Raw genomic sequence first — 15,574 nt, forward strand, 5'->3', positions numbered from 1 at the left:
CACTTCCTATTGGCCCCTTCGACGTAAGGCGGGACAACTCCATCTCCATGCCTCCTATTGGCTTACATTTGCTTCTCGTCGAGTCCTTATTGGAGCGCACTTGTTACGTTTCTCAAGGACGAGCTTAGGTAAAAAATAGGCCTCTTATTGGCTAGAACGGCTTCTGTGAGCGTTCCCGCACTGCCATTGGCTGATCCCGGAAAGTGGGACGGGCGAAGGAGGGACGGTGGGGTAGAGGGTCAGGGGTTAGCGAGGCCGGAAGTGAGTGCAATAAAGTTTCTCCAGGGAGGCCTTCCCGGGGAGAAAGTTGGAGCAGCGACCTAAGGAGGCACTGGCGTGATCCAGAACCAAATCATCCCGCGGTGCGGTGCGGAGACTCCATGAGGCCCTGGTAAGTGGGGACTTTTTTTCCTCCTTAGGTGACCCACTCCTCCACCCCGGAACCCCTCTCCCGGGACCCTACTTCCGGTCTTCATTCATAAGCCCCGCCCCCTAAGACCCCCTCCCCGGAAGTCCCACCTCCCAGCCTCGGGGGGCTTTTTATCCCTGAACCCTGTCTGGTTTTCTACTTATTGTCCCCGACCCCACCCTGTCGCCCAGCTTTCCTGGAAGTCCCACCCTAGACGTGCTTTCCAGCCCCACTCCACGAAACTCCACGTTAGTCCTTCCGATTCCCCGAAACTCCGCCTCAGCGCGACGGTTCTCTGCTGGCTCACAGCTGCCCACCAAAAAGCCTCTCTCCCGAAAGGGCAGAACCCTGCCCAAAGCACCACAGACTTCGAATTGGCGGAACCACGCCTTCCTAGAGGCTCGGCCCTTCTAGCAGCCCCGCCCCTTCCTTAGTCCACGTCGGATCGCCCAGAGCCTGGCCTCCTAGAAGTCTCCAAAGCACGGGCCGTAGGACTGCCCTCCCTCGGGAGATTTATCCTTGTGGAACCCAGGTCTTCACCTCAGAAGCTTTGCCTTCAACCCCACAAACTCCATCTGCTCACGTTTCCCTGTTTCCTTTCTCTCTCGGGCTTTGGGCTCAGTTTTCCCGCATGCTCCACCCACCAGGTGGGAAGCAGAGTTTCCACCTCTGGGTCTGAGGAGTGAGCGTAGAGACAGCCCTTTTCCTTTCCTGAACCCCCTTCCAAGGGTGGCTCCCCGAGGGGGGCTGGGCTTGGGGTTTGGCAGGAGCGGGGCGGGAGGCTTGCTCAGACTTCTGCCCCACTCCCTGAGCTCCCCTCCCCAGGACCCACCCATCCCAGGACCAGCCGTTCTGTCTCATACCTGTTCCCGGGGGTTTGGGTAGGGCACTGATTTGACTGTGACAGGAGCGAAAGTTTTCCACCATCAGAAAACGGTGTCTTGGTTGGGGTGGAGCGGGGTTGTAGGGGGCAGTGACCTTTTTGCTGTTTAATTTTTTTTTTTAGGGGTTCTGCTCAGCCTCCACCACTGCTCTGGCTCTGACCCTCCCCCTAACCAGAGTTCTTGTCTGGGCATTCCTTCTGGTCCCGCTTGCCCAGCCTTCCTTTCTGGAAACATTCCTGAGGCTTTCCACATTTCCTGCTACTTCCCGCTCTTGCCTCCTCCTCCTCCCTGCTGGGCTGGGCAGGCGCATGCCGCTTCTCCCCACACCCAGTCGCCCGCCCGCGGACAGTCTCCTTGCTTTCTGTGCAGAAGGAGCCCCATCTCCTCTTACTTTGCCCCCAAATGCCCACACCTGTCGGTCACTCGCCGCCTGTGGGTGCCGCAGGCGTCTGCAGGATGCCCGTCTCTAAAGATGAAGACACCCCGGTGTGTGTTTGCGTGTGTGAGGTGGTGGCAGAACCCTTTCCTCGTGCTCTGGATGCCCGGGCGCTGAGCCTCGGGAAGCAGACGGAGAGAATCCCTTCTCCCGAGTGGGGGAGGCCATGCCAGCTCTCCTCTGCTGAGGGCGGGGGGAGGTGACGGAGCTTAGCACATCCCATGGTTATCTGCATACTTTAATCTGCTGAAGTAATTTAAGGATAGGTAATTCCGAGGTGAGCTCAGGGGGTATATGGATTTTACTGCTTCCTCTTGGGTCACTTTCCAGCTTCCTCTATGGCCCCCTCACGCAGCGCTGTGGCAGGAAGCTGGGGGTGGGAAGAGTGGGTTTGGGATGGGTTCCCCGTGTCCAGCCTCGGCCCGTCTTCTCCTGGCACTCCTTTCTCCTGTACTCGGCATAGTTTGTCTTCTGCCCCCCTGTCGCTTCATGGCCTCCGTTTCACGCTCCCCCCTCCTCCAGCCAGACTGTGCCCTGGGTATGAGAGGAACTGTGTCCCCTGGTGGGCACATGGGCCCTCACCGGTCCTCCCCGCAAACGGAGGGGGAGCTGACCTTGGAGCCAGTGCCCTGCCCCCCCTTCTACCCTGGACAGCTGGCTTTGCTAACCAGGCCTGTGGAAAGGGGGCAGGACAGTGCTCGTCTGTGGGCTGCTGTTCCTGGCATCGTAGTGCCACCAGCCCGCCCTCGGCTCCAGCTCCTCTCCCCGTGCCTCACCAGCTGTGCCCTTCCTCTGGGACCATCTTCTTCCTTTCCCCATTTCTTTTTTTAAAATTTATTGATTTAGAGAGAGAAAGGGAGGGAAGGGGGGGCGGAGAGAGAGAGAGAGAGAGAGAGAGAGAGAGAGAGAGAGAGAGAGAGAGAGAGAACATCGTGTTTTTTTGTTCCACTATTTATGCATTCATTGGTTGCTGCTTGTATGTGTCCTGACCAAAACCTTGGTGTATTGGGACGATGCGCTAACCAACTCAGCTACCCAGCGGGCTCCTCTCCCCATTTCATCAAATTTTTATTGATTTTAGAGAAGAAGGGAGGGAGAGAGAAAAACATCGGTGTTAGAAACATTGACCGGTCGTCTCCTGTATGTGCCTGGCCTGGGTCTGTGCCCTGACTGGGACGATGCTCCAGCCAACATATCCGCCCAGCTAGGGCTCCTCTCCCCGTTTCTTTACTCCAGTTCACAGCTGTCTAGCGGAGGGTGCTAATGGCCCTGGCTCCCTGGGGCTACCACCCCACTTTGTGATGGGGGTGGGGTGGGGGTGGGGGCTTGTGTTCAATCTCACAGGAAGGGAAATGCTGAGCTCTGGGATCTCCTCCCTTTTCCACCCCAGCTGCCTCTGTTTCCTCCCTCATTCCTCCCCTTCCCTCCCTCAGCTTCCTGCTCCCTCTGGCCTGCCCTTGTCCGGTTTGGACTGGGCCAGACCTCCTCTTCCCCTCCTTCCTTCTCGCCCTTCCCTCCCACCCCCACCTGACTCTTCCCCCCCACCCCCACCTGACTCTTCCCCAGATACTAGTTGTTTGTGCGGGGGTGGGGTGGGCGAGGGCTGCTCTGCCTCTGCACGAGTTCTGGCTGGGGGCCGTGGTGGGGGCCCAGCCCCTCCGAGCCTGTGAGTCAGCAGTGTCTTCGGGATTGGCCTCTCCCCGTAGTCCCCGCCCTGGGGGAGGAGCCTGGCAGCTCTGGGTCCAGCCTGCTCCTCTCTCAGCCAGAGAAGAGGCTCCACGCTGGGCGGGGATGGGGCTTGAAACTGTCTGTGTCTGAACTGGGGGAGCCAGAGGCATCGGAGCCACTGTCCCTCTTCCTTCCCAGGACCCCTGAGGTCCCTGGGCCATAAAGGGCCGCTCGGGCTAAGGGCCTGGGGATGCCCCCTGCCTGGCCCCCTTGCCCTGACCGGCAGGGGGGCCGGGCTGGGCTGCAGCCTCCCTCTCACTCCAGCCATGGATCTCCTGCCCCCCAAGCCCAAGTACAACCCCCTCCGGAATGAGTCTCTGTCATCGCTGGAGGAGGGGGCGTCAGGGTCCAGCCCGCCGGAGGAGCTGCCGTCCCCATCAGCCTCCTCCCTGGGGCCCATCCTGCCACCTCAGTCTGGGGACGACAGTCCCACCACCCTGTGCTCCTTCTTCCCCCGGATGAGCACCCTGAAGCTGGCCAGCCCGGCGGGGGCGCGCCCGGGGCCCAGGGGGGAGCCAGGCAGGGTGGCCGAGGACGGGGAGGGCATCGCCGGGGCAGCCGTGCCAGACTCAGGCCCCCTGCCCCCCCTCCAGGACATGAACAAGCTGAGTGGAGGCGGCGGGCGCAGGACTCGGGTGGAAGGGGGCCAGCTGGGGGGCGAGGAGTGGACCCGCCACGGGAGCTTTGTCAATAAGCCCACGCGGGGCTGGCTGCATCCTAACGACAAAGTCATGGGACCCGGGGTTTCCTACTTGGTTCGGGTGAGTGAACGTCCCCCCTCCCAGGCCGCTCCAGCCCCTCTGCCCACTCTAGCTTTGCCGGAATCTCTCTCTTCCTGCTCGTCCCCAGCAACTCGCTTGGTTTCAGTGGCCTTTTTCCGAACCCTGTCTTGCTCCTTCTCTGATTCTGCAGGCCCTTCCAGCTCGGCCTGGGTCCCCCTTCCTTCTGGTGGCTCCCCCACCCCACCCCCGCCCGCACCCCCTGCCATGCCTAGCACAATGCCCAGCCCCTGGGAGGCCCTTAGAAAGTGTTGGAATGAGTGGCTCTTGATTGTTCCCTCCAGTCTCCTCCCCCTTTTCTAGAGATGTCACTCCATCCCACCCAGCGCCCATCCCTCCCAGTTCCCTTCCCAGCGGCGTGAGGTCCTCCCGGCTTGCCCCTTCCCCTCTGCTCATTCCCTGGTGTCTTGCATGGCGTGGGCTGTGGCAGAACGTATTCATCTTTACTTCCCTTAGGGACCCTGTAGAGAACAATCCTGGGGCCCTTTGGGAAGGGGATGGGGCGGCTGGCTGGTAACCCTCCGTTCCTCCCCTCAGTACATGGGCTGTGTGGAGGTCCTGCAATCCATGCGTGCCCTGGACTTCAACACCCGGACTCAGGTCACCAGGTCAGTGGGGAGGGGGCAGAATGTGGGCCTCCTGGCGCTGGTGCGGGGGTGGGGTGGGGTGGGGGGGGTGGGGTGGGTCCCTGGCTGATGGTGTGAGTGATGGTTTATCTCTGGGTGGTAAAGGGGATTGAGAGGAAGTTAGGGGAATGAGTCCACGTCTGAATGAAAAGAGGCAGCTCTGGCCTGGATCCTTCTTACTCATCCAGCCTTGGGAGTTGTGGGAGGAGGTGGCAGAGGCAGCTGGCAGCTGGGGCTCGAGTAGAAAATGGGGGTAGATGGAAGGTTGCTGCTGCCTTTGGGAAGGGAGTGGGACATTGGGTAGCTGGAAGGGGGTGGGGCCAGCCTACCGAGGCCCTAACCCAATCAGCCAGGAAGCGGTCTCTCGGTGTCATCAAATATTAAAGGCCCTTAATTCAATCCACCACGACAAAGAGCCTGGAGCGCCCCTGGAGTCTGGCCTGGCCCTCCCCTCCCCTCCCCCTCCCCGGCCCCATGGCAGCCCCAGCGGAGGGAGAGGCCGGCTCGCGGTCTGAGCACCCCTCTTTCCCCAGGGAGGCCATCAGCCTGGTGTGTGAGGCTGTGCCAGGTGCTAAGGGGGCTTCGAGAAGGAGAAAGGTAGGTGGGGTCGAGGGGGTGAGGGATGCTTCTGGGAGCTGTGGAAGGGCAGGGCGACGGCAAGGATGGGACCCGCGGGGAGAAAGCCAAAAGGCAGGAGTGTGGGGGTTTCTGGGGGCTGGGAACCCCCGTCTTCTGAGACCCTTGGGTACTTCCTTAGCCCTGTAGCCGCCCACTCAGTTCCATTCTGGGGAGGAGTAACCTGAAATTTGCTGGAATGCCAATCACTCTCACCGTCTCCACCAGCAGCCTCAACCTCATGGCCGCAGACTGCAAACAGGTTGGCGGGGCTGGGCAGAGGGACCAGAGACACTGATGGGAGGGCTGAGCGGGGCCTGGCTGTGAGGGTGAGAAAGGAGAGAAGGCTTGGGAGCAGCAGGACAGTGGGGAAGGGGGTGATTAGGAGGACACAGGGCAAGACGTCAAAAGGATGAGAATGAGTCTCCGAGGTTCTGGGCCAGGGGTGGGGGGCGCTCAGGTGAGCCCCGAGGCTGCCTGACACCTCATTCCCTTCCTTCTCCATCCCCTGCCCTAACCCTCAGATCATCGCCAACCATCACATGCAATCTATCTCATTTGCGTCCGGCGGGGACCCGGTGAGTGGGGGAGCAGAGCAACAGTGGTGGGAGAAGAGGAAGGGACAGGGATTGGGAAGGTACTGGCCAGAGAAACGGGCATGCTAGATGGAGGCGGGCATGCTAGATGGAGGCGATACCTGAAAAGGACTGGCATTTAGGGGCCAGGAGTGAGGCGGGGCTGTCAGATTTAGCTAACTGGCCTCTTCTGACACTCTCTCCCTCCAGGACACAGCTGAGTATGTCGCCTATGTTGCCAAAGACCCGGTGAATCAGAGAGGTGAGGCATGGTGGGGAGCGCTGGGCGGGGCCCGCTTTCATGAGGCAGGTGAGCAGGATCAGGGGGAGCTAAGCCGGGGCTCCTGAGGAGGAGGAGGAGGAGGAGGAGGAGGAGGGCTCTTGTCTGCACCTCCTCCCAGCACCCCGCCTCAGAGCTCACCGACAGTCTCTGCGTGCCCCCAGCCTGCCACATCCTGGAGTGTCCCGATGGGCTTGCTCAGGACGTCATCAGCACCATCGGCCAGGCCTTCGAGCTACGGTTCAAACAATACCTCAGGAACCCGCCCAAGCTGGTCACCCCCCATGACAGGTGAGCGGGGAGGAGGGCGCAGGGCCCCAGACCAGGATTGGGACAGTAGGTCCTCTATTCCCACACTGGAGCGCAGAGTGGGTCAGGGAAGGAAATAACCTGTGTGCCCCCCGCTTCCCACTTCCTGCTATTCTTAAGCTTCCTGTGGCTCTCAGCAAAGCCTTTCAGGCCCTGCCTGCTGCAGGGCCAGCTCTCCCCTCCTGTCCCCGTGTGGAGCTGTAGCCCAGGGCTTCCTGTGGTAGCCGGTCCCTGGCTAGATGGGCTTTTCATTGCCAGCGGCCTCGTATCTGGCCTGTCCCTCTTTCTTGCTGTTTCCCCATGCTTAGTTCTTTGTTTTCCTTCCCCTAGAAGCCTCTGAAAGTTTGCGTGAGGGAGGGTGGCTCTTTCCTGAGTTCCTCACCTTTCCTCCGGCCAGCAGGTATTTAGCAGAGGAGATTAAAATATTCTGGAGCACCCCCTCCCCTTGCTGCTTAGTGTTTCTCCTCCCTCTTAGGAGACAGTGTAATGGTCAGAGGCACGAACTTTAAAGTCAAATCTGAATTTGCATCAGGTGAGCCACCTTTCAGTGGGAGACCTTGAGCAAATCTTTTCACCTCCGACCCTCATTTTCCGCATCTATAAATGAGGCGTGGCTCAGTGGTTGAGCATCAGCCTATGAACCAGGAGATCACATGCTAGGTTGTGGGCTCTCTCCCTGGTGTGGGGCGTGCAGGAGGCAGCCGCTCAATGATTCTCTCTCATCATTGATGTTTCTATCTCCCTCTCCCTCTCTGAAGTCAATAAAAGAATATGTTTTTTAAAAACTGGGAAAGGAAATCCTACCTTATAGAGATGAGGTGAGGATGAAATGATCATATAAAACACTCAGCCTAGGGCCTACCTCGAAGGAAGTCCTAATACATGGCCATGGTTTCTTTCCCCTCCCTCCGTCCTCCCACCCACATTCCTCACTCCCTGCTGTTCCTCCTCTCAGGATGGCTGGCTTTGATGGCTCAGCTTGGGATGAGGAGGAGGAAGAGCCACCTGATCATCAATACTATAATGACTTCCCGGGGAAGGAACCCCCTCTTGGGGGGGTGGTGGACATGAGGCTTCGGGAAGGAGCCCCCCAGGGGCCTGCTCGACCCACTCTGCCCAGTGCCCAGAACCCCAGCCACCTGGGAGCTACGCTGGTAAGTTGCTTTGATAGAGGTGGACTGGGCCTGGGATAGGAGTGGCTGGTTAGGGCCTCTGGTTTCACCTTATTTTTGTTCCTTCAGCCTGTGGGGCAGCCTGCAGGGGGAGACCCAGAAGTCCACAAGCAGATGCCACCTCTGCCACCCTGCCCAGGTATGGAAGGGGCTGAGAGAGCCAGAGCCAGGGGTGCAGGAGGCAGGGCTGAGGTCCCTGAAAACCTCTCTTTCCTCAGCAGGCAGAGAGCTCTTTGATGACCCCTCCTATGTCAACATCCAGAACCTGGACAAGGCCCGGCAAGCAGGGGGCGGGGCTGGGCCCCCCAATCTTGCTGTCAATGGCAGTGCGCCCCGAGACCTCTTTGACATGAGTGAGTGCTTCTCCATTCCATATCCTGCCTTTCTACTTGGTTCCTCTTCCGCTCTTTCCTTCCTGGCCTCCCCTCCCTGAGGGTTCTGGTTCTGGACACGTGTTGTGCCAGCTGCCTCTCCTAGTCCTCTCTCTGCACCCCCAGAGCCTTTTGAAGATGCCCTTCGGGTGCCTCCACCTCCCCAGTCAGTGGCCATGGCTGAGCAGCTCCGAGGGGAGCCCTGGTTCCATGGAAAGCTGAACCGGCGGGAGGCTGAGGCCCTGCTGCAGCTCAACGGGGACTTCCTGGTGCGGGAAAGCACGACCACGCCTGGCCAGTACGTGCTCACTGGCCTGCAGAGCGGGCAGCCCAAGCACCTGCTGCTGGTGGACCCTGAGGGTGTGGTGAGTGTGGCAGGGGCATGGGTGGTGGGGCCCTCCTGTGCAGCCCTATTCCTTCCCTTATTACTTCCTAGATTTTCCCCGCGGGGCACCTCTGTGTGGTCCTCCCCGCTCTCAATGGGCCTGGCGTCCCCCATCCAGCGGCTGAGGGCTCTTTCCCCTTCACATTCCTGACCATGAGCTGTGTTCCCTTCAGTCCTGGCCAATCCTCAAATCTGCAAACTATAAACTATGCCCAGGGGAGTTAGAAGGTGCTTATCTCACTTGAGCCCCCCCTTTTTTTGACAAATGAGGTAACCATCCTGGAGAGGTTGTGCTCAGTGTCAATGGCTACAGGCTAGACACTCCATGTCTCCTCTTACAAGTGGAGCCAGGGGCTCCTTCCCTCCTCGACTTGGGGCTCAGACCAGGGTGCTGCCTGTTTTCTGCTGCTCCCCCGTCCCCCATAACTTGGTCTCTTCTACAGCATTCTCGGCCTCCTTTCCACATCCTTTTTTGTGCTGTGTATTCTGCACTGAGACTTGCCGCCTTGCTCCCGGTCACGGGAGCAGTAGCTATCCCTCCTAATTTCTGATGTCCTCTCGGCCTTTTCCCAGTTCCCGGCCTTCCCATTCACGACCCTCTCTAACTTCTTTTTCTAGAAAAGCATCAATGATCAGGAGGGACAGTCCTCCCACCCCTGCCATCTTTTTCTCCTCAACCTTCCTGAATATTGCAGCTTCTTCAGGCTCGGGGGCCAAGTTCTTAATTTGACTCTTCACCTGAATGGACTCTCTTCCTTCCCAGGTTCGGACAAAGGATCACCGCTTCGAGAGCGTCAGTCACCTCATCAGTTACCACATGGACAATCACTTGCCCATCATCTCTGCGGGCAGCGAACTGTGTCTACAGCAGCCGGTGGAACGGAAATTGTGATCCGTCCCAGGTGCTTGCCGGAAAACTCCCTTCAACCCGTCCACTATCCCCTGACTTCAGGACCTCATTTGGAGTGTTCTGTGAGCTTGGCCTTGTGTAGGAGCTGGGGGTAGTGTGGACACTGGGTTTAGCATCCAGCTCAGGGAGAGGGTTTGAGTCAGGAGCCTGGGGTAGAATCCTACTTCTCCCAAACCTCACCAAAGTATTAACCTAGAGTGGCCCCTTCCCAGGGCCTTTCCTGTGCCAACCTGATAGCCCCTTCCTCAGGAAGGTGGGTGCTCAAGGCCTGGGCCGTGTGCCTCGTAATGGAAAATGTCCTGTGATGACAGGCAGTCACCCTTCCAGGAAACAAGCAACAAATCACACCTCTGGTCTACCCCTGGGCTCAGGGTACTCCAGCCCCTCTCAACAGCCCTCCCTTCCCAGTGTTTAAACTTTGTGCCTTTGACCATCTCCTAGTTCTGAAGATATTTTATGCAGAGTTCTTGGGCCCCTGAGGCCAAGGATAGGGGTGCTGATCCCCTGGCTTCTGGGACCCTGTCTTCTCCTTCCTCAGCATCCCTCCAGTTTAGGTTGGGAGAACAGAAGCAGGAGTGGCAGCTGTTCCCTCTCCCTGGGCATATGCCCCCTTTACAGATTGCCTCAGAGCTCCCCGCCCGGCCACGGGGGAGATGGACCCCTTCTTTGCTCAGTGCCTCCTGGCCGGGGCCTTTGTCCCCAGGGGTTTGTATAGACATGTTGTTCACCCCACCCCCTCCATGTTGCATGCATGTTATATTCTACAGCCAAAGTGCAGCCCTTCCGTAGCCTCCACGCTGCCTCCCTGTGCTAGGGTGGTGGGGTGATGACTGAATTTGGGCTCCCGAACTGTTAGCTCTCCGAGGTAGATTTTGTGGAGGCAGGAACGGGCATTGAGACTCAAAAGCAGTAGACAATCCCCGAATACCATCTGTAGATTTGGATCTGCATTTATTTTTTATGCATATTTTTTAGGGCTGTAGATTTACTTTCCTAATTTGTTTACTATGGCTTATTCTTGAGCACAAAAGGTTGGTAACCGATGACATTTATACATCACCTCCTGGACTTTTCAAAGCCCTTTTCCAACTACTGGCATTTCCTCAGCCCAGCCTGTGCGGCATTTGGGGTCGGCAGCATTGCCTTTTCTGGGAGACCCAGGTCAGAAGTCCGTGGGGAGCTCTCACCGAGGCTGCCGGCTGCCGGGATGTTGGGCTGAACGGCCTGTTTCAGGGTCGGTGGGGTGGGGGGACTTGACACCTGCAGTTACTGAAGACCTAGGGCGACTCTGGGAAGGCCACTGCGACTTGGAAGCCTCCAGCCCGGCCCAAGGGCGAGCTGGCTGTCTGGACCTGCGCCTCCTTTTTGTTTAGCTGTTTGCACCGGCCTCACTCATACCAAAGGGAAGGAATCTTCATTAAAGTCCGTATTTCTTCTACCTCGGTCTGTCACTGTCGCTACCTGTAGTTCGCCGGGGGCCCTCCGTGGCGGAGAGTCGGGGCAGCGAGACCCGCCTGGCCTCGCTGGAGCTGGCGATCGCCCGCGAGTACGGGTGCGCCGGGAGGGTGGCCGGGCGGCACCTTGGGGACCACCGTCCGGGGCGACGTGCGAGTTTGCAGTGGGCACCGCGGTCCCGGGCATGCGCCCTTCGGCGGCGGTCGTGGGAGGGGGCGGCGGCCGCTCCCGCCTGCCCGCCCGGGTGGAGCAGTGGTACGGCGCCCCCCCGCCCCCCGCGGCGCGCTGGGAGGGGCTAGCCCAGGCCCCGCCTCCCCAGCCGGCTCATAGGAGGCGGCCGGCCGACTTCCGGTTCCGGTGGCTGCGGCCGCGGGCGGGCAGGCAGGCCGGGTGGAAGGCGAGTGGGCGCTCCGGCTCGGCGCCTGCCCCTCGCCGCCCTCTGGGTGGCCGCCGCGCGGGGGCTGGGCTGCCCCCGACACCCTTTCCGGGCGATGGTGCGACCCGAGGGCGCGTCCGTCTCCCGCCGCCGCTGACCCGGTCCCCCGCTCCATGGCCGCCTCGGCGCCGCCCCCACCGGACAAGCTGGAGGGAGGCGGTGGTCCCGCGCCGCCCCCCGCGCCGCCCAGCACCGGGAGGAAGCAGGGCAAGGCCGGTGAGAGCGCGGAGGAGGGCCGCGGGCTGGAGAAGCCCGGGACGTGGGGGCCTCGGGGAAAGGCTGGGCGGGTGGGGAGACGGGGGTCCTCAGGCCGAGGGGCCTGAGAAGATGGGGGGTGAAGCCCTCCAGGGGTCGGGGCAGGTGTCAGATCGAGGGCCCTAGGGTTTGGAATTCCGGAGCCGCCTGGAAATCGGAGCTTTCGAGAGAGGGGACGTCTCCTGTGAAGGAAGAAGCAGCCGAGAGTGGGAACACGATTTACTGTTCACGTTACACCTTTGTTAGTGTTTACTTGTTGGGTAATAAGCAAGCGCAGGTGAAGTTGGGGAGTTCCTCCGAGCACGGCTGGGAGAAGGGGGGTCGGGAGCCCCAGGGAAACCTGTTTGTGTTTGCCTTGTGCTGCTCGTCCAGGTTTGCAAATGAAGAGCCCCGAAAAGAAGCGAAGGAAGTCAAATACTCAGGTGCGTGGTGGTTGGTGGGCGGGAGGGCTCCCGGCGCCCCGCCCTGCACGCTGTCACTCCGACGTCTGTGTCCTGGTCGGTCCGGGGAGAAGAGAAAGTTCTCTCTCTCGCTCTGTGTCTGGTCCTCTCCTTCAGCTTCATAACACCTTTGTCAGGGGCGGAGGATGAGATGATTTGCCCGAAGATCCCATCAGCCAGGGCCAGACTCTTCTCCCATTTTTCCTGTCCTGGTGCCCTCACACCGGCCACTTACCCTCTGGGCGCCAGGGCTCGTGCTGGAGTGCTCCAGCAGTGTGAGTGTGGGGAGGTGGGAAGTTGTTGTACAGATGAGGCGTGTGAGGCTTAAGAAAGTTAAATACTTGCTCCAGGGTCTTGAGGTTCTCCAGTGTCAGGGCTGGGAGTCCAGCCTCGTCCCGCCTGTTTTCACAGTGCAGTTGGCACAGTGTGCTGCGCCTTCTGCGTCTCTGTTGCATTCTAAGGTCCGTCTTGATTTTTAGAGCTGGGCTGGCTAGAGCCAGCCTCCAAAATGTGGAGTGCGTTTCTGGTGTTCTGGTTTAGCTCTGCGCTTCCCTCCATGACCCCCTTTCCCTCCTCTGTTCCACCAGGGCCCTGCATACTCACATCTGACGGAGTTTGCGCCACCCCCGACTCCTATGGTGGATCACCTGGTTGCATCCAACCCCTTTGAGGATGACTTCGGAGCCCCTAAGGTGGGGGGCGCAGCCCCTCCATTCCTTGGCAGTCCTGTCCCCTTTGGAGGTTTCCGTGTGCAAGGGGGCATGGCAGGCCAAGTGCCCCCAGGCTACGGCACCGGAGGTGGAGGGGGTCCCCAGCCTCTTCGTCGACAACACCCCCCTTTCCCTCCCAACGCTATGGGCCCTGCTTTCAACATGCCCCCCCAGGGCCCTGGCTACCCACCCCCAGGCAACATGAACTTTTCCAGCCAACCCTTCAACCAGCCTCTGGGTCAAAACTTTAGCCCTCCTGGTGGGCAGATGATGCCAGGCCCAGTGGGGGGGTTTGGCCCCATGATCTCGCCCACCATGGGACAGCCTTCCCGAGGGGAGCTGGGCCCTCCTCTCCCCCAACGCTTTGCCCAGCCAGGGGCTCCGTTTGGCCCCTCTCCTCTTCAGAGACCTGGTCAGGGGCTCCCCAGCCTGCCCCCCAACACAAGTCCCTTCCCTGGTCCGGACCCTGGCTTTCCTGGCCCTGGTGTGGAGGATGGGGGGAAGCCCCTGAATCCACCCGCGCCCACTGCTTTTCCCCAGGAGCCCCACACGGGCTCCCCAGCTGCTGCTGTTAATGGGAGTCAGCCCAGCTTCCCCCCGAACAGCAGTGGGCGGGGTGGGGGCACTCCAGATGCCAACAGCCTGGCACCCCCTGGCAAGGCAGGTGGGGGCTCGGGGCCCCAGCCCCCTCCGGGCCTGGTGTATCCGTGTGGTGCGTGTCGGAGCGAGGTGAACGATGACCAGGATGCCATTCTGTGCGAGGCCTCCTGCCAGAAGTGGTTCCACCGGGAGTGCACGGGCATGACCGAGAGCGCCTACGGACTGCTGACCACCGAGGCCTCTGCCGTCTGGGCCTGTGACCTCTGCCTCAAGACCAAGGAGATCCAGTCTGTTTACATCCGCGAGGGCATGGGACAGCTGGTGGCTGCCAACGATGGGTGACGCTGGCGCGGTGACCCAGGGAAGCACGTACGTTCCTCCCTGCTCTCCCAGGGCGGCTGTTTCCGTGTCTGGCTCTTGGTCCTTGTTTCCACTGGCTTTCCATCCCCCGGAGCAGAAGTGCGGTGTCTCCTGAGGGCAGAAGAGGAACTGAGGTTGGACAGGCAGGAGCCTGGATCGCTCACAGCTCTGGGAACTTTCACGCTGAGATCTACAGAGATCCAGGAAACCAAAGCCTGCCCAGCAGAGCCATTGTTTGGTGGATGTTTCTGGAGGCCGAGGGGTATGGCTGCAAGAGAAAAGAGGCTGGAGGAAGATCTGGAAGGCAGGGGCATCCCTCTAGATGATGGGTGCCCCCAGCACCTGTGCCTAACACGCCTATCTAGCCCCGCAGCTGCAGCCTTAGTTTTTGGAGTCACGCGTTAAAGGTTTCTCGCCAGAGGAGTTTGGGTCTCTTCCCATCCCTGCAGTAGCCCTGCCCTGGGCTCTGGGAGAGAGCTGTGGGGAATAAAAAGGGATTTTCCTCTTTTCCTGCTCTCTCCTGCCTCCTCTAAAACCTGCTTAACTCTTCCCCCTTCAAAGAACCAAATAGCTTGAAGAAACAGGAGAGTTCTTGGCCACGGCAGTTTCTTGGTGATTTGGGGCTTCAGGACAGTAGGTAAGAGATGCTGTCGGACAGATCTCCCTGGAACCAAAGTTTCCGGTCCTTTCTCAGCTTCGCTTGTGCTTTTCTCCTCATGACCATGTTCTGTTGCCAAAAATTGGGATATGTGGTCTGACCAGAATATTTGAAGTTTGGACGGTCCTGGAAGCCTGGACTCAGTGTTGTGCCGCCTCCCCCGCCCTGCCCATCCGTTGCACATATTCGCGTTGGTCTTCAACTTCTGGTGCCCTTGTTCCCCCGCCTCCCTGGCTTGATTGAAGGAAAGCTTGAAAGGGCACCGAGCCCTTATACCTCATTTCTTCCGATAAAAGGATCCCTGTCACAGCCTGTGGTTGGGGGAGGCAGCAGGAACCCTCATTGCCGAGGTCCTGAAGTGCCGTCCAGAGCCTGGGTGTTGCTTCTCTTTCCCCTGCTATTGGTCGCATCTTCTCGGGCCTGGCGTTCTAGCAGTTGTCATTCCTCTCGGCCGTAGTTTTGGGCTTTATTTGTTTTTATTGTTAAAGCACTGCCTGCCAGAGGTGGACCCGGGGCCTGCACACATGACCCAGGGGGTGGGGAAGGCGGGCCTGAGGAGTTGGTGGCCGCCTGGACCCCAGCATGTGCAGAGGAGACGGGTTTGCTGCAGAACTCACTGCCTGCCCAGGTGGAGCCAGCGGCCTTTGTGCCCGCCTCTCAGTGTCCCCTGACTCTAAAGCCGCGGAGAGCAGCCCCCCCCCCAACTTTGTGTTGTGTTTGTGGTTCTGTTTGCCCCTCTTTTCTCTGTTGCTATTTTTGTGCTGCCTCCCCCCATCTCAGCATTTTGTAAAGTGGCTCCTGGGGAAATATCTGCTTAGGCCCTCATTCCATTGTTTGGAAGAAAGTAGGGGTGGCAGAAATGTGATGGGGGGAGGGGTCTTTTGTACGGTTGGATTAATAAAACGACGTGAAAATCCAGACAAGGACTCCTTGCTGTTGATGTGCACAAAGGTTGGTATGAGCTGTGGTCACCACTGGGAAGGGTACTGGGGGGATGTGTGCCTTGAGCGGCCCAGGTGGTGGGAGTGGCAGGAAGGTCTGCCCTGGAGCGAACCCTGGTTCTGCCGAGCCTGAGCGGAGAGTCCTGTGTGCCCCACCCCAGCCCTGCGTCTCCGCTAAGAGAAAGTTTCTTTTCTGAGCACATTCCTGGGCCGGGCCTCGAGCCAAGAGAGAGCTCCGGC

At 59.7% G+C, this 15,574-nt stretch overlaps 2 protein-coding genes across 8 annotated transcripts; both read left to right on the forward strand.

Moving 5' to 3' along the window:
• Positions 1–229: 229 nt before the first annotated feature.
• Positions 230–10,917, forward strand: SHC1 (SHC adaptor protein 1). Of its 6 annotated transcripts, none has more exons than XM_059673862.1 (13): positions 230–391; positions 4,051–4,218; positions 4,774–4,844; positions 5,396–5,459; positions 5,620–5,739; positions 6,002–6,055; positions 6,263–6,314; positions 6,497–6,623; positions 7,597–7,795; positions 7,883–7,952; positions 8,032–8,166; positions 8,311–8,549; positions 9,333–10,917. In XM_059673862.1, the coding sequence occupies exons 2-13, from the start codon at positions 4,054–4,056 to the stop codon at positions 9,459–9,461; spliced, it is 1,425 nt and encodes a 474-aa protein (XP_059529845.1). In that variant the 5' UTR covers positions 230–391; positions 4,051–4,053; the 3' UTR covers positions 9,462–10,917. The 6 variants fall into 6 exon arrangements, with proteins under 6 accessions (XP_059529845.1, XP_059529846.1, XP_059529844.1 ...); XM_059673863.1 differs by lacking the exon at positions 230–391 and adding an exon at positions 681–941; XM_059673861.1 differs by lacking the exon at positions 230–391 and adding an exon at positions 1,415–1,779.
• A 355-nt stretch (positions 10,918–11,272) lies between these two features.
• PYGO2 (pygopus family PHD finger 2) lies at positions 11,273–15,316 on the forward strand. 2 transcript variants are annotated; one of them, XM_059673864.1, is made up of 3 exons: positions 11,273–11,586; positions 11,998–12,047; positions 12,653–15,316. In XM_059673864.1, exons 1-3 carry the CDS (start codon positions 11,484–11,486, stop codon positions 13,715–13,717), a joined length of 1,218 nt encoding a protein of 405 aa, XP_059529847.1. In that variant the 5' UTR covers positions 11,273–11,483; the 3' UTR covers positions 13,718–15,316. The 2 variants fall into 2 exon arrangements, with proteins under 2 accessions (XP_059529847.1, XP_059529848.1); XM_059673865.1 differs by lacking the exon at positions 11,273–11,586 and adding an exon at positions 11,696–11,866.
• Positions 15,317–15,574: the final 258 nt, after the last annotated feature.

Source organism: Myotis daubentonii, chromosome 18 (assembly GCF_963259705.1).
Source record: "Myotis daubentonii chromosome 18, mMyoDau2.1, whole genome shotgun sequence".
NCBI lineage: Eukaryota > Metazoa > Chordata > Mammalia > Chiroptera > Vespertilionidae > Myotis > Myotis daubentonii.